Source organism: Hyla sarda, chromosome 2 (assembly GCF_029499605.1).
Source record: "Hyla sarda isolate aHylSar1 chromosome 2, aHylSar1.hap1, whole genome shotgun sequence".
Taxonomy (NCBI): Eukaryota; Metazoa; Chordata; class Amphibia; order Anura; family Hylidae; genus Hyla; species Hyla sarda.
In genome coordinates this window covers 92,543,474-92,558,432 of record NC_079190.1, presented here as the reverse complement: position 1 = coordinate 92,558,432, position 14,959 = coordinate 92,543,474, and the positions used below count along the sequence as shown (strand labels likewise).

The 14,959-nt window shown below is 44.7% G+C and overlaps 1 protein-coding gene across 6 annotated transcripts in view; it reads left to right on the top strand.

The window, feature by feature from the left end:
* Positions 1-14,959, top strand: part of ARHGAP9 (Rho GTPase activating protein 9) — a 166,007-nt gene that overhangs the window by 48,378 nt on the left and 102,670 nt on the right. For 5 of the 6 annotated variants that reach the window (XM_056562545.1, XM_056562542.1, XM_056562544.1 and 2 more), the window contains exons 2-3: positions 60-369; positions 1,655-1,911. In XM_056562545.1, the coding sequence (XP_056418520.1) occupies positions 75-369; positions 1,655-1,911 (552 nt within the window). In that variant the 5' untranslated portion in view covers positions 60-74. Of the gene's footprint in view, positions 1-59; positions 370-1,654; positions 1,912-11,514; positions 11,618-14,959 lie in introns of those variants that run through there. The other variant, XM_056562547.1, reaches the window with a different exon arrangement.

Below are 14,959 nucleotides of genomic sequence, written 5' to 3'. Positions count from 1 at the left end.
AAATGACTCCTTCATGCTTATAACTTTATTTTTTATGAATATTTATTCAATTCTTTTAGGTTAGGTTTCCTGAGATGTTCTCTGGAATTTGGACACTGGAAGGCCGCAACTGGAAAAGGTCACACTCTTCAAAGCCAGTGATTGTAAGAGTTGTTAGCAGCTATATGGTCAAGGTTGCTGATGGAAACACCATTAATCTGAAAGAAGGTGACGTCCTTCTACTGCTAAACAAGCTTGATAAAGATTGGTGGCTAGTCAGGAAAATTGGAGATTGTGAAAAAAGCCATCCATTCAATGTGCCCACTTCTTATATCAATGAACTTATCACTCGCAGGAATCTGGGACCCCGAAGCAAAACTGAACGTATAGGTAATATATTGCTTTGTGTTACAATCAATGCACAGAATGATTTCCTATTGATACATCTTCAGACAGAGGCTGTATCAGCTGTCCCAAGGGGCAGCCTGTATTCTGCTCATGGGGTTGCAGCGCAGTTATTTAGCATCATAATTATGTGTAGCGCTTGTAGCAATTGTTAGGGAGTTATTCTGACTCAATACACTAATATAAATATAGATTCCTAAAATATTTACTGTTGAAAGGGATGTTATGGCTACACACCAATATAAGCTATCCACTGGACAAATAAGTGTGAGATCTGTGTCAGACTCCCACGATTCGAGTGGATAGGTGAAAAAGTGGGGCTGGAATACATTTTGCATAGAATATAACCTTATATTATTGACATATAGCTATGGACTTCATTGGTTCTTCTTAGACAAGTGTAGATTATTAAAGGGTACCTCTCATCAAAAAAACTTTTGATATATTATAGATTAATGTATGCAGAATAACTTTACAATTACATGTTATTAAAAAAATATGCTTCTTTCTATTTAATTTTCCACTTTGAAGAAATGACCACTAGGGGTCTCCCTACCAGTCCTGGCAGCAAGCATTTCAGACTCATGCTGGAGTCCTAAACACTACGAGCTGCCAGTCTGCTTTGTTCACAAAGGAGAACACTCAGAGCTGCCAGCCTGCTTTGTTCACAGCCTGTTTGGCTGTGAACAAAGCAGGCTGGCAGCTCTGAGTGTTTAGGACTCCAGCATGAGTCAGAAATGCTTGCTGACAGGACTGATCGGGAAAAATACAATAGAAAGAAGCATATTTTTCATTAACATGCTATTGGAAAGTTATTCAACATTCATTAATCTAAAATATATCAAAAGTTTATTTGATGAGAGGTACCCTTTAAAGATGAAATCAATCTCTTTGATTTTTAAATTTTTACATTGCTGTTTGTTGTTAATGGTTTTATATGCACAATAAGAACCAATTAAGTACTTGTTTAAGAAACCTTATCATTTAGCCATTTCCATATATTGTCACCTTCATGCTGAAACCTTTGTGAAAAGTAAGTTCATTATATTCGGGTGGATTATTGTAGAACTTCATTCTTCACTGAAGCCAGAAGTTTGCGGAAATAAACTATGCAGCACATGCTCATCACTCTGATCAGATAAGGTAGTAGACGTAACCACAGTAAGTTTTCATTGCTCTGTAGGTGGGTAAGTGAACGTTGAGTTTTATCTGCATTATGTTGCTGATCTGTTCTGTTGATCTAATGCTTTGTTTTTTTTTGTTCTGACAGCAAGCAAACTGTTTCATAGATCACAGGACAACCTCCTCATTCCCCCATTCTCCTGCTCAAAAATGGAAGAACAAAGTTGTAGCTGTGGAAATTATGAGGACTCACAACAAAAGGATCCCATTGAGCATAAATCTATGGGCAGCTTGACAAGAGCACATAAAAAGAGTGCCAGCTTCTCCCTGAGTTCCTCTTGGCATGGACAGTTCCCAAAAGGTGAAAGGCAGAAAAACTCATTCCACAAGTGCGTTTCTGAAAAGGTAGGCTACTGTTTTTGTTAATGAAGTACTAATAGTATAGTTGTGTATGAAAAGTTGTGTACATGTGTAATATGACCAAAACTTTGAATAACAAAGATTATATGTGTATTCTGTTACGCTCTGAATCTTGTCTCATGAATAAACGTTCTTTTTACCACCATGACCAGAAGTCATCTCTGTGACCAAGGCTAACTATAAAAGGGGTATTCCAGGATTTTTTTTATTTGACTTTCCTACAGGGGCTGTAAAGTTAGTGTAGTTGGTAATATAGTGTCTGTACCTGTGTGTGATGTTTTATCACAATTCTTCTGTGATTTTTAACCCCAATATTTCTTTTTAACAGCATACAAAATGACTTGTCTCAGATTTTTCCCAGCTTGCAATGCAGTCGAGACCTGACTCACTAGTCAGCTGATGACAGGGAGCCTGTCTGCTTTAATGGGTGGAGCGATCACTTGGTGGGAGAGAGATCAATCTGCAACAGCTGTAGGTACCCTGATTGAAAACCACACTGATTTGAATGGATGCAGCTCATTTATGTTTCAATGGGTGGGGTGGCTGATGTGTGGGACGGAGGTAGATGGAATTATGTGATTTGTAGTCAAAAAAAGAAAAGTCACAAAACAGCTAGCCACAGTGTTATGGTAATCTCACCACATAGCCATTTTGCCCCAAGATAAGCGCAGATCCTTCCTAAGCATGTCCATTACTTTCTGGCAGGTACGTACTAAAATCCCCTTATGGTGGATAACCCTTTTAACCTTTTGTATTTATGTTCACAGAGACATACATAGAGATTTGTCAAGAGAAATAGGGATTTTATAGGTGTGATTATGCATCAACAGTTGTCATCAGAAATGTTCCTAGTTCATTAGGCTTTAGGGTTAAAGCGTACCCGTCAGATCCAACCCAATTCTAATCCTGACCATGTACATCTAATTTTTATGTGTCTAGCACCTTTATTTATTTTTTTATTACACTTTTAATTTAGCTCACTGTAAGCTGACAGTGGGAGGATTTTTCCAGGATTTTTTGTCAATCAAGGAAGTGTGTCCATGACATAGGGGATGATGCATGGACACAGCAGGACTAGTATGTGTCCTAGCAGGCAGGGGGGGCAGTTGTTTTCTGGCCTTTTCAGTATGAAATACTGAAAATTTTCAAATGAAAACAATTGCAATTGGTTTTCTATGCTTTACAACATATCAAAAGTTTTTGTATCTGACAGTACCCATGTAACATAATTCTCAACATATATTAAAAAACAGTATTCACCTTTTATTAAAGGGGGCTGTGCACTGTAAACAGTCAATTTTTTACTAGAATTGCCTTTAATGACAAGTTGATTCCAGGGCATCCTGCTGTGTGGGACCCCAGCTTTCACTTAAAATCTGTATGGGAACATGTCTGAAAGTATCAATCTTTTTGCAAGACCACTACAAGGGGATATGGTGGGGCAAGCTGTGAAGTAACAGCATTGCCCCCTGACTGGAGAGCTGTAGGGGTTAACATAGATCAGCAGTGCACCTCTCCCTTGTTGTTAAGTCTGTCCAGCAACTGGGGATGGTAGGTCCCAAGGGTGGGGGCTAGGAGCATCCTATCATTGAGAGAGGTTTTTCCCGGGTTTTGATGACTCCTCCCATGGGGTATATATTGTGTCTGTTTCCCTAACCTCTCTCTCTTTGCTGCCCTCGGACCCGGAGTTTTGCACTACTGTTAGGCATGGATTTGTCAGCCCAGATTAGGGCCCGGATGGCGCAGGAGGGTGAGGGCTGGCTCGCTCGCTTGTTAGCTGGTCCTCCCGTTAGTCCTGCCCTCCCTACCGACTTAGTTCCAGTCCCCCTTCCCCCTCACCTCACCATCGGTCTCGTTCATGGGCTGCTGAAGCTTTTGCTTGTGCCTGCGGGCTCGCCGGGGCTTGTAGCTCCGCCCCCTGCTATTCCCTCCCTGATGTCTCCTCCATCTGCGGAGGGTTTGGACGCCCGGGAGTTGGCTGCGGGCTCTACTGGGCCTGTGTTCCGGCAGCCATTGCCTCCTCCCCCCTTCCTAGCTCCTTTGCCCCTAGTGCTGCCACAGCTGCTGCAGCCCCTTCCTTACCTGTGCCTCCAGCTGTTGATAGTCGGCGCAGGGAGGTTTACTCCAGGGGATCTTGCTGCTCTTCCCCCTCTAGGGTCAGGGGGAGCGCAGGTGGAGGTGCCGCCATTCTCACTCTGGCTCTAGGAGGCGGCACAGGCATTCTTCCAGGGCTTCCCACTCCTCTAGAAGGAGCAGGCGTTCTAGGTCCTCGAGGTGGAGGTCTCCTTCCTCTTCTTCATCCAGCTCCTCTGAGTCCTCCAGAGAAGGATCCCGACGGGAGGCTTCCAGTGCGCCTTTGCCCCACGCCTCCGGCGGTGGTGAAGCTGCTCCTCCTGTTCCTCCTGTTGTGCCGCAAATGTCTTCTGGAACCGGTGAGTGTAACTATTCCGGGGCTTGGGGTTCTGGGGTGGGTGCTAGTTTGGTGCCTGCTTTGCGGGCGTTTGCTGATCAGTTGTCTTTGGCTGTTTCGGCTCCCCCTCCCCTCTCCCGCCCCTACTCCCTCTCCTTCTTCGCATGCTAGTGTACTTAAGGATGCTTTTTATTATGGTGTTAGCCTGCTGGGCGCTCACCTGTCCGAGGAGGAAAGGGGTAAGATTTGGGATAATGCGTATATAGATATCTGGTCGCTGGTTTCCACAGATCAACACACCGTGGATAAGGAGCCATTTGACCGTAAGCCCATGGTGGCAAAGACGATTTCTAACTGGTTACAGGCTTTTAGTGTGTTGAGTTGCATGATGGGCCAGAAGCACCCTGAGCGTTGCTTGGAGCTTTTTGTTTATCAGGACATGATATATTCGTCTTACAAGTCCCACGGGGGTTCCGCGTGGTGGCGGTATGACCAGGAGTTTAGGCGGCGTCTGGCCCTTCAGCCTAGCATGGGGTGGGGGGTGAAGGTTACTGATGTGTAATTAAGGTTGATGTTGTCCCCTAAGCCGGGGCCCGGGACTAGCCCAGTGGCCATGCGACGCCTGCTGGCATGCTGGCTCTTCAATGAAGGCCACTGCCGATTCTTCGGGCTCTGTAAGTACAAGCATGAGTTCTCCTCCTGCGCGGGCTCACATGCTGCTATCAAGTGCACCCGTCCCACCTCCAAATTGCCCGGTAAGCCCCCTGACCCAGGTGACTGCAAGGACTCCGGTGAACACGGTCACGATGGTGGTTTTTTATTCCCTTTGTTTTTGATAGTTTCCCCCGTTTTGCTCCTAATCTCAAGTCGGCTAGGGACCATCCGGACGTGTTGCGGGACAAGTTGGCTGAGGAGGTGTCCAAGGGTAGGATGGATGGTCCATTCCCGTACTCTCCTTTCGCGAACCTAAGGGTTTCTCCTTTGGGTTTGGTGCCTAAGAAGATGGCGGTTTTGTTTAAATCACCATTTTTCCCACCCGCTGGCTTCGTCCGTCAACGACAGTATTCCTGAGGATTCTTCGGTGCAATACATGCTGTTTGACCGAGCAGTGGAGTTGGTGCGCAAGGCGGGTAGGGGGGCATTGTTGGCTAAGTCTGACAGGGTGGCGGCTTTCCGCCTCCTTCCGGTGCATCCCGATTGTTACCATTTGTTGGGTTGCTGTTTGGATGGGGAGTACTTTTATGATGCCTGCCTGCCGAGGGGTTGTTCCATATCGTGCCATTATTTTGAGATGTTTGGTTCTTTCTTTAAGTGGGTGGTGCGGTATGAGAGCGGGTCATCGGCAGTCACGCATTATCTGGATGATTTTTTGTTTGTGGGTCCTGGCGATTCCGGACAGTGTCGTTTTTTGCTTGACACTTCGTTTTTTCATGGACCGTTTTGGCGTCCCTTTGTCTGAGGCGAACACGATGGGCCCTTGTTCGGTGTTGTCGTTTCTTGGCATTGAGATCGACTCACTGGCTATGGTCTTCCGCCTTCCGGGTGACAAGGTGGAGAAATTGCGCTCGCTTTTGTTGGTTTTTTTTCGGGACCCGCAAGGTGTCGTTGGTTCAGTTTCAATCACTGCTGGATTTGCTTAATTTTGCGTGTAGGATTATGCCTACGGGCAGGGTTTTTTCTCGCTTGTTGTCCTTGGCTACCAAAGGTGTGCGCCATTGAAGGCCGATGTTTCGGTTTGGCTGCGGTTTTTGGATTCGTTCAACGGGAGGACTTGTTCTCAGTCCCCGGTTGAAACGAATGGGGAACTAGGCCTTTTCACGGATGCGGCTGGCTCGGCTGGTTTTGGTGCGGTTTTCGGTTTCCGGTGGTGTGCTGAGGAGTGGCCTGCCTGGATTGGCAGTCGCTGGGATTTGTCGTAATTTGGTTTTGCTAGAACTTTTTCCCATTGTGGTTGCGATGGAGCTGTGGGAGTGTGATCTCAGTGATAGCCGGGTGTGTTTTTGGTCGGATAATTTGAGTGTTGTCCATGCTATTATTAACTCTCTTTCTTCCAGTTCCCCCCCTGTTCTCAGCCTGTTGCGGCACCTGGTGTTGCGGTGCCTGGAGTTTAACGTTTATTTCAGGGCTCAACATGTTCCTGGCGTTGTGAATACTGTTGCTAATGCTTTGTCTCATTTCCGTTGGCAGGATGTTCGGTGCTTGCTGCTGCTGGCGGAGGGTTCCCAGTGCCCGGCCCACCTTTGGGGCTTCGTGGAGAGTGTCTGATGTCCTTGGTTCGCTCTTCAGTCTGGTCGTCTCATGGTGAGGCGTGGGCTGAGTGGTTGGAGCTGGTGGGTGGCCGGGATGTCTCAGTTTCTGTGCCTGACCGCCTGGAGGTCACGTTGGACTATTTGTTGTGGCTGCGCTCGCGTGGGATGTCTGGAGCGGTGGCTGCGTGCCGCATGGTGGGGGTGGCTTTTAACTTTCAGCTTTTAGGCTGGTCGGATGTGACTAAGTTTTTGTCATTCCCCAGGCCCTTAAGGGGTGGGCTAAGGAGTGGGTTAGTTTTGATGTGCGGCGCCCCATCTCTAATGCGTTGTTGGGGCGCCTAGTGGCTGCCACGGGGCGGGTTTGTTTGTCCCCTTTTGAATCCGTTTTGTTTTCTGCTGCTTTTGCGCTGGCATTTTTCACGGCTTTACAGATCGGTGAACTCCTTCCTCCTTCCCGCCTCTGTCCCTGGGGTCTTCTGGAGGAAGATGTGTTCGTGGATGGTTTTGTACTCTGTGTCCGGGGGTGGATGTCCTTTTCGGCTGGTGTCCTCCTACCTGGCTTTGCGGCCTATGGGCTCCTCTTTTTTGTTGCATGCAGATGCTTTGCCTCTGTCCCAGTTTCAGTTTTTATTGGTTTTTCGATGGTGCTGGTCTCTGTTGGGTTTGGATGGTCGTGAGTTCGGGACTCACTCTTTTCGTATTGGGGCCGCTACAGAAGCGGCTAGGGCAGGTTTACCGGAATCGGATGTGCAGCATGTGGGGCGCGGGCGTTCTGCTTGCTATGCACGTTATATTCGCCCTGACTTGCTCATTGATATGTGATTTTCTGTTGCAGGCGGCCGGTGCCGGTGGTGTGGGTGCTGGGGCACTCTTATTTGTTCCGGGCGAGTCAAAAGGCTGAGATGTGTCCTCTTGGACTCTTGGATTCCAGGGTGTCGAGGTCTACTGGAGTGGCATCGGAGGGCTGCGGTGGCCTCAAGTTTTGAGTTAGGTGGTGAGCATTAGCCGGTTGTCCCAGGGTCCAGTTTTGCTAGCTCTTCATGTAGGGGGGGGGAACGATCTCTGCTCCCCTCCGCTGGCGGAGCTCTTGACCATGATGAGAGCAGACTGCGTGAGGTTTTCTGGGTTTTTCTTGGAGCTCCTCCTGCTTTGGTCAGAGATCGTTCCCTGGGCGTTTTGGCCTGGCGCGCGGGATCCCGCAGCAGTGGAGAGGGCACGTCGGACGGTTAATGCGTGAATGTCCCATTTTGTGCGGCTACGGGCCGGTGTGGTAGTTAGGCACGTCCAGCTTGAAGAGGACAACCGCACTCTGCTTCGATCTGATGGGGTTAATCTCACTGATATCGGGCTCGATATCTTCTTGTCTGGGCTGCAAGATGGTATCGGGCATGGTCTGTACCTTTTGGGAGGGGGTCGGAGCCCAGTGTAGGGATAACTGGTCTCCGTGGTGGAAGAAGTTGGAGAGAGGTTGGTGTGGCAGTACCTCCTGGGTTGGCAAGAAGCCAACGTGCCTTTGTTTCCAGTTGATGTTTACAATTTACGGTTATTTATTATAGTATATTATAAATATTGTTGTGGTTTCAATGATTTATTTAGGTAAGTTTGGGTAATAGGGGAGGGTGCTTTACAGGAAAGAGCTAAATGGGTCTCTACAGTCTGGTGGGGCAAGCTGTGAAGTAACAGCATTGCCCCCTGACTGGAGAGCTGTAGGTGGTTAACTTAGATCAGCAGTGTACCCCTCCCTTGTCATTTAGTCTTCCCAGCAACTGGGGATGGTAGGTTGCAAGGGTGGGGGCTAGGAGCACCCTATCATTGAGAGAGGTTTTTCCCGGGTTTTGGAGACTCCTCCCCTGGGGGTATATATTGTGTCCTTTTCCCTAACCTCTCCCTCCCTCCCTCCCTTTTGTTTGTCTGTTTGTAAAGTCACAGCTTGGCGGAAGAAGTTGGAGAGAGCGGAATCAACCCGGGGTAGAGCTCCACACAAGTCGGTGTGGCAGTACCTCCTGGGTTGGCAAGAAGCCAACGTGCCTTTGTTTCCAGTTGATGTTTACAGTTTACGGTTATTTATTATAGTTATTTATATTTATAAATAAAGCTGTGGCCGATCCTCACCCACACAAAGTGAAATATTGTTGTGGTTTCAATTATTTATTTAGGTAAGATTGGGTAATAGGGGTGCTTTACAGGAAAGAGCCAAATGGGTCTCTACAGTCTAGACATTGCAAAGTTTTTACTGCAATTAAAAACCGACATTCAGACCTCTCTGCTTTGACTAATAGATAAGAGGACTGAATAGGTTACCCTCATCTATTAACTTAAAGGGGTTATCCACCATAAGGTGATTTTAGTACGTACCTGGCAGACAGTAATGGACATGCTTAGGAAGGATCTGCGCTTGTCTTGGGGCTAAATGGCTGTGTCATGAGATTACCATAACACTGTGGCTAGCTATTTGTGAACTTTTATTTCCTGTTTGCCTTTTTTTTTTACTACAAATCCCACAATGCCATTTTCCTCCCTCTCACACATCAGCCACCCCACCCATTGAAACAAAAGACCTGTGGTTTTCATTCAGTGTGCCTACAGCTGTTGCATTATTTTCAGATTGATCTCTCTCTCCTACCAAGCGATCACTCCACCCATTGAAGCAGACAGGCTCCCTGTCATCAGCTGACTAGTGAGTCAGGTCTCGGCCGCATTGCAAGCTGGGAAAAATCTGAGACAACAGTCATTTTGTATGCTGGTAAAAATAAATAGTGGGATAAAAATCACAGAAGAATTGTGAGAAAACCGTCACACACAGGTACGGACACTATATTATGAACTACACTAACTTCAGAGCCCCTGTAGCATAGTCAAATAAAATAAATTCCTGGAATACCCCTTTAATACCTAACTAAATACTGAAAAAGTGTTTTTTAACCGGACTATTGGTAAATGTATTAAGGCTAGTTTTTGGCTCGCTGGCCTTAAAAATTGCGCCACCAGTGCATGGATATGCCGATTTATGTAGTAAGTAACTGCATTTCTCAGGCTTCCCTATGGACTCCAAACTTATATCTGGCCCCAGCATTTTTGGCCCCCCAAAAAATGCATGCAGTAAGTGTGGTGTTTTTTCTACTAGAATGTTGTGTCTGTTTTCAGCCTTAAAGCGTACCTGTAGGATCCCTCAAAAAAAACGAAATCTATGTTACTTAGTACCTAATCCTGACCATATACATTAAATTTTCATGCCTCTATCACCTATATTTATTATAAAAATCCCTATTTTCATTAGTTCAGTGTTAGAAATCCTCTCAGCGGAAGGGGGCGTGTCCCTCTCTTGTGGTGGTGGGAGGCGATTGGTGCGTCTGCTCATGCAGCCTTTTCCATGACTCATCTCTTGTCCATGATTCATGGACAAGCTTGATGCTGCTGCAGGTGGGATTTTAAGGAGATGTTTTCTTTATTAACCTCTTAAGGACCAAGCCCATTTTGGCCTTAAGGACCAGGCCAATTTTCATTTTCGCACATTTGTTTTTTTTCCTTCCGGCACCATTTTTGTTTTGATCAGACTTTTTTTTATTGCTTTTTATAAATATTTTATGGTATATCAAGTGACCAAAAATGCACAATTTTTTTTTTTTATTACATTTTATTTAAAAAATGGGAAAAGGGGGATGATTCAAACTTTTATTAGGGAAGGGGTGAATTCACTTTTATTAATTCTTTTGTTTTTACATTTTTTACTTCTTTTATAGTCCCTATAGGGGGCTATAACATGCAATCTTTTGCTTTGGCTCAGCAGTGATCAGTGTTATCGGTGCTCTGCTGCTCTAGCCTGCCATGGCTGGGTGGGGACATCAGAGCACCAATCGGACAATTAGGAGGAAGGCAAGTGACCTCCTGCTGTCCACTGATCAGGACCCACAATTCCGTTGTGAATGTCCTGATCACCTCCGTTGAGCTAATTGGCACGATATCTCCAGCATTTTGACTATTAACTTTGATTGCGGCATCTAAATGGTTTATGGTCGGCAATGTCCATCATTAACTGTGGGTCCTGGTTGCTAGTAGCAACCGGGACCCACTGTGTATGAAGCGTGCTCAGCTCATGAGCACACTTCAAACCTTGGTAATGGGAACAGGGCGTACAGGTACTCCCTCAGTCCTTAAGTACCAGGACGCAAAGGCGTACCTGTACGCCCTTCATCCTTAACAGGTAAAATTTTCAAAAAAATTTAAACAATCATATTACAAAAGGTCTTTCTTTTTCATCAATAACAATATTTAAAAAGTTTTTGGAATTGGAGTTCGTCCAACCCGCGATGTATGCTTATTCACCTCTTTCTTAACCCCTTTCTCTAGCCACCCCTTAGACTCTGTGCTATGTTTCTACCGTTTAGTGTTAATGCATTCCAACAGTTTTACTGTGACCTTTTTGTGTTCTCTATATATCCAGTTGAACTACTGTATTTGTTGAAACTTGCAGGATGAGATATTCTTTATTCCACTTTGTATTGATTGTTAAACTCTTTAATAAAAATTTACTGTTGAAAAAAAAGTTTTTGGAGTTGACAGTGCCCATTTATAAAGTAATTTCTGACAGAATGTGGATCATTTTAGCTGTATTGCCTGTGCTATATTAAAATATTTTATAACATTATAATATTGTAACAGTTCTCTGGCATTAGCCTCATAAGGGTTTTTTGCCTTCCTTCGGATCAACACAGTAGGGACACAGTACGGATATAGGTTGAACTTGGACTCTTGTATTTTTTTTTCAACCTTATGAACTATATGTTACATAAATTTATATGTAAAAGTAACTAAGTGTCCGGATATGTTACTCCTAAAATATGTCTTTACAAAATCACACTTCAGGTTCCTCTTTTAGAAGAGGAACAGGATGTAGCAAAAAGGTACTAAGCAAGTAGTGATAAGAGTAGGCGACAAGGGAACGCTGCATTGTGCGGGGACAAGGGATGTATGCATATCAAAAATGTAGTGCTTGTGTATAGGTATCTGTTCCTTGAGAGTCTACACTTCAAAGGTAAAGAAAAATGAGCCACGTAAGACTTACTGTTACCTTCTCAGCTTTATCTTTGCTTCTTGAACTGCAAACAATGTTTACAACCAGGAATTTCCCTCACTATAATGCTATTATTGTGTTATATACTTAACTAAACAAGTTTATTTGTTAGGGGCAGCACATGAGTGTATTAAAATACGGTATTTAGCATTCAGGGCACATGCCGTAGCGACTACAATACAATCGCATATCATATATTTTTATGACCTTTTTAGGATTTTGCCTATTTTTTCAAATTCCCCTGTATTAGATTACACATAAGGTGTATATTCCATTGACTTCACTGAGAAGTCTACATCCGCTGCATTGCACAGTTTCCTTAAGTTATGTTTACATCAGTGTTTAAGGTTCGGTTTGGAGCCTGTTAGCAGATTTAATCACATTTCATCCCTACGCTCTGTGCTAATTTACCCATCACACACATACACTAAATTGGCCCTCATTTACTAAGAAAATTGGGTTGTAAGTCTATCTTGCTTTTTTCCCCTGGTATTTATTATTATGTCGCATCCTGTTTGTCGCACGTGGGTTTTGTAGATTTTGGTTTCCAACTCCTCTGAGCTGTCGGGAAAAAATCCACAACAATTCAACAAATTCGGGTTGGAAACCTTAATAAATACGTGGGAAAGCTCAGAAATGTCGGGTAACGCCCCTTTTTCGGGTTTGGGAGAATCCACATCGGGTCCGTCGGGAAAAAATGTTGCATCGTGTCGCAGACTGGCGCACGATGTCTGCGACATGGCGCAGACAAAGATGCGACAAAAAAACCCGACAAAAGAGGTCGGGTTTAGAATAGTAAATGAGGGCCATTGTGTATAACAGAAACCACAATGCAGGTGTGAACAGAGCCATATCAGTTGGGTAGCTTTGGGGTATTAAACACTGCCTCTATATATTATTTTATGTGTGCTCACATGCTTTACGTATATGTATTGTTTATGTTATATTTCATATGTTGCTTTGCAATGATTTATTGGGTTGACTTTATACATTTAAATGAGTGGTCAAGAACCTATTACTTTCTAGGTAAATGCAAGGAAAATGAAGCCTGTAGTTCTCTTTGTATTCTTAGGCATGCAGAATACAGCCTACTGTAACAGCTGTAGGGCCACAGTGAGGAACATTTATCATGGTCTTTACCCATTTTTTGTGTGTAAAACTATCTCTAAAAATGTTGCAGAAAGCTGTGCTGGGAATTTTTACTGTATGCAGTGATCCCTCAACTTACAATGGCCTCAACATACAATAGTTTCAACATACAATGGTCTTTTCTGGACCATTGTAACTTGAAACCAGACTCAACATACAATGCTATGGAATCTGCAAAACATGTCAATGGCTGGAAGAACCAACCAATCAGAATGGGCATTCACTGGTAAAACCCCTGTATTCCTACAGTGCATGCACCGACTGGTGTCTGGTAACACTTCCCTACAGTACAGAGAGGTATTACATGTTCTCTACTACTTTTAACCTATGCCTTGGTTAGCTGCTCCTTTAGACACTAAGTAAGGGCGGCTCCATTTTACTTTTTTTTTTTTTTTTTAGGACATTTCGTGTACTGTACAGGACCCTGAAGATACTCTTGTCCTCTACATAGACCAGTGTTTCCCAACGAGGGTGCCTCCAGCTGTTGCAAAACTACAACTCCCAGCATGCCCGGACAGCCTTTGGCTGTCCGGGCATGCTGGGAGTTGTAGTTTTGCAACAGCTGGAGGCACCCTCGTTGGGAAACACTGAATTAGGCAGTGATTACAGCTCCCAGCAGAGCTCTTTTACTTTTATATGGAAGGACTTGCTTTATCTATATTAGTTATCTACTTATTTTTCTTTAATCCTCACTTTTTCCTATTTTTGGATGACATTTTGGTGGCTTTAGAATCAATTACCAGGTTTCCATAGAGTTCTGGTCTCAACATACAATGATTTCAACATACAATGTTCATCCTGGGACCTATTAATATTGTAACTTGAGGGACCACTGTATGGAGCATGTTTTTACACACTACTTAATTTGTGTATACCGTAGATTTTTTTTGCAGTGGTCATTGATTAATTATTTGGTGCTTATGTAAAAAGTCGCTTATTTATGTGCAGAGGACCACACGGTAAAAACTGTCTATGCTGCACAATATATCCTGTCATCACCATAACTGATGCTTCTGCACACAATATATTAAAGGCATCATTAAAAAAAACATGTACAGCACACACTTCTGCAGCAACGGGTGGGAACTGAGTTCCTGCACTTTTTCCATAGCAGGAACACTTCTCCCATTAATAGGAGCTCCCTGACACACACCATGATACATTCTCCCCACAGAGTGTAATTGTGGATTTACAATGTCCCTATTGTGATTGCTGCAGGTAGCTGCCATGACAGTGCCATGAAAAGTAGCGGAGGTAATGTTTCTGTTGAATGTGCATCATTGCTCCAAAATCACAAGCCTTATTGTCTACACCAAAAGCACATACAGTATATGTCACTGTGAGTCGACTTAATGGGTTGATATATTGTAAGGGTATGTTCACTTATTTGCTACAGATTTATTGCAGACTAGTAGAATACTTGACATTGCCCGGTATTTCCTTCTTAATCCTTGTTGGAGAGGAAAATAAACAAAGGAGGAAGCTTTTGACTTAATATCCTGTCCTCATATATTGTTACCAATTTTCCCGACCACATTACACAGATTTTGTGTTGTTTTTTAACCGACAGCAGCAAGCTGTTGCAAAAAACGTGTTCAAGTTTGTGCAAACTATTTCCCAACCAGGGTGCCTCCAGTTGTTGCAAAACAACACCTCTCAGCATGCCCGAACCGGCAAAGGCTGTCCGGGCATGCTGGGAGTAGTAGTTTCAAAGCAGCTGGAGGCACCCTGCTTGAAAAACAATGAGCAAAGTGCGAAGGAGAAAAATAAATCATTAAAATTTTGCTCACCTAGTCCCGATCCCTGCAGATTCGTCTCCGTATGCTCTGGAGTTTCCCCTCTTCTTAGTACAGTAGGACCTTCCCTTTTCAGCCAATCACTGGCCGCAGTGGTGTCACGTGTCAAGCCAGTGATTGGCTGTTGGGGAAAGGTCTTGTTCTACAGTAATACACTGGGTTTCCCAGGTCCCGCTGAAGATTTGAAATCCGCCCGGGAAAACCAGTGTATTACTGCAGTACAAGGATGTGACAGGAGGGGGGGGGGGGGGGGGTGGTTGGTGGGGTTGGGGGGGGGGGGTGGTTGGTGGGGTTGGGGGGGGGGGGGGAATGTGACAGGAGGGGGGAAATGTGACAAGGGGGGGGAATGTGACAAGGG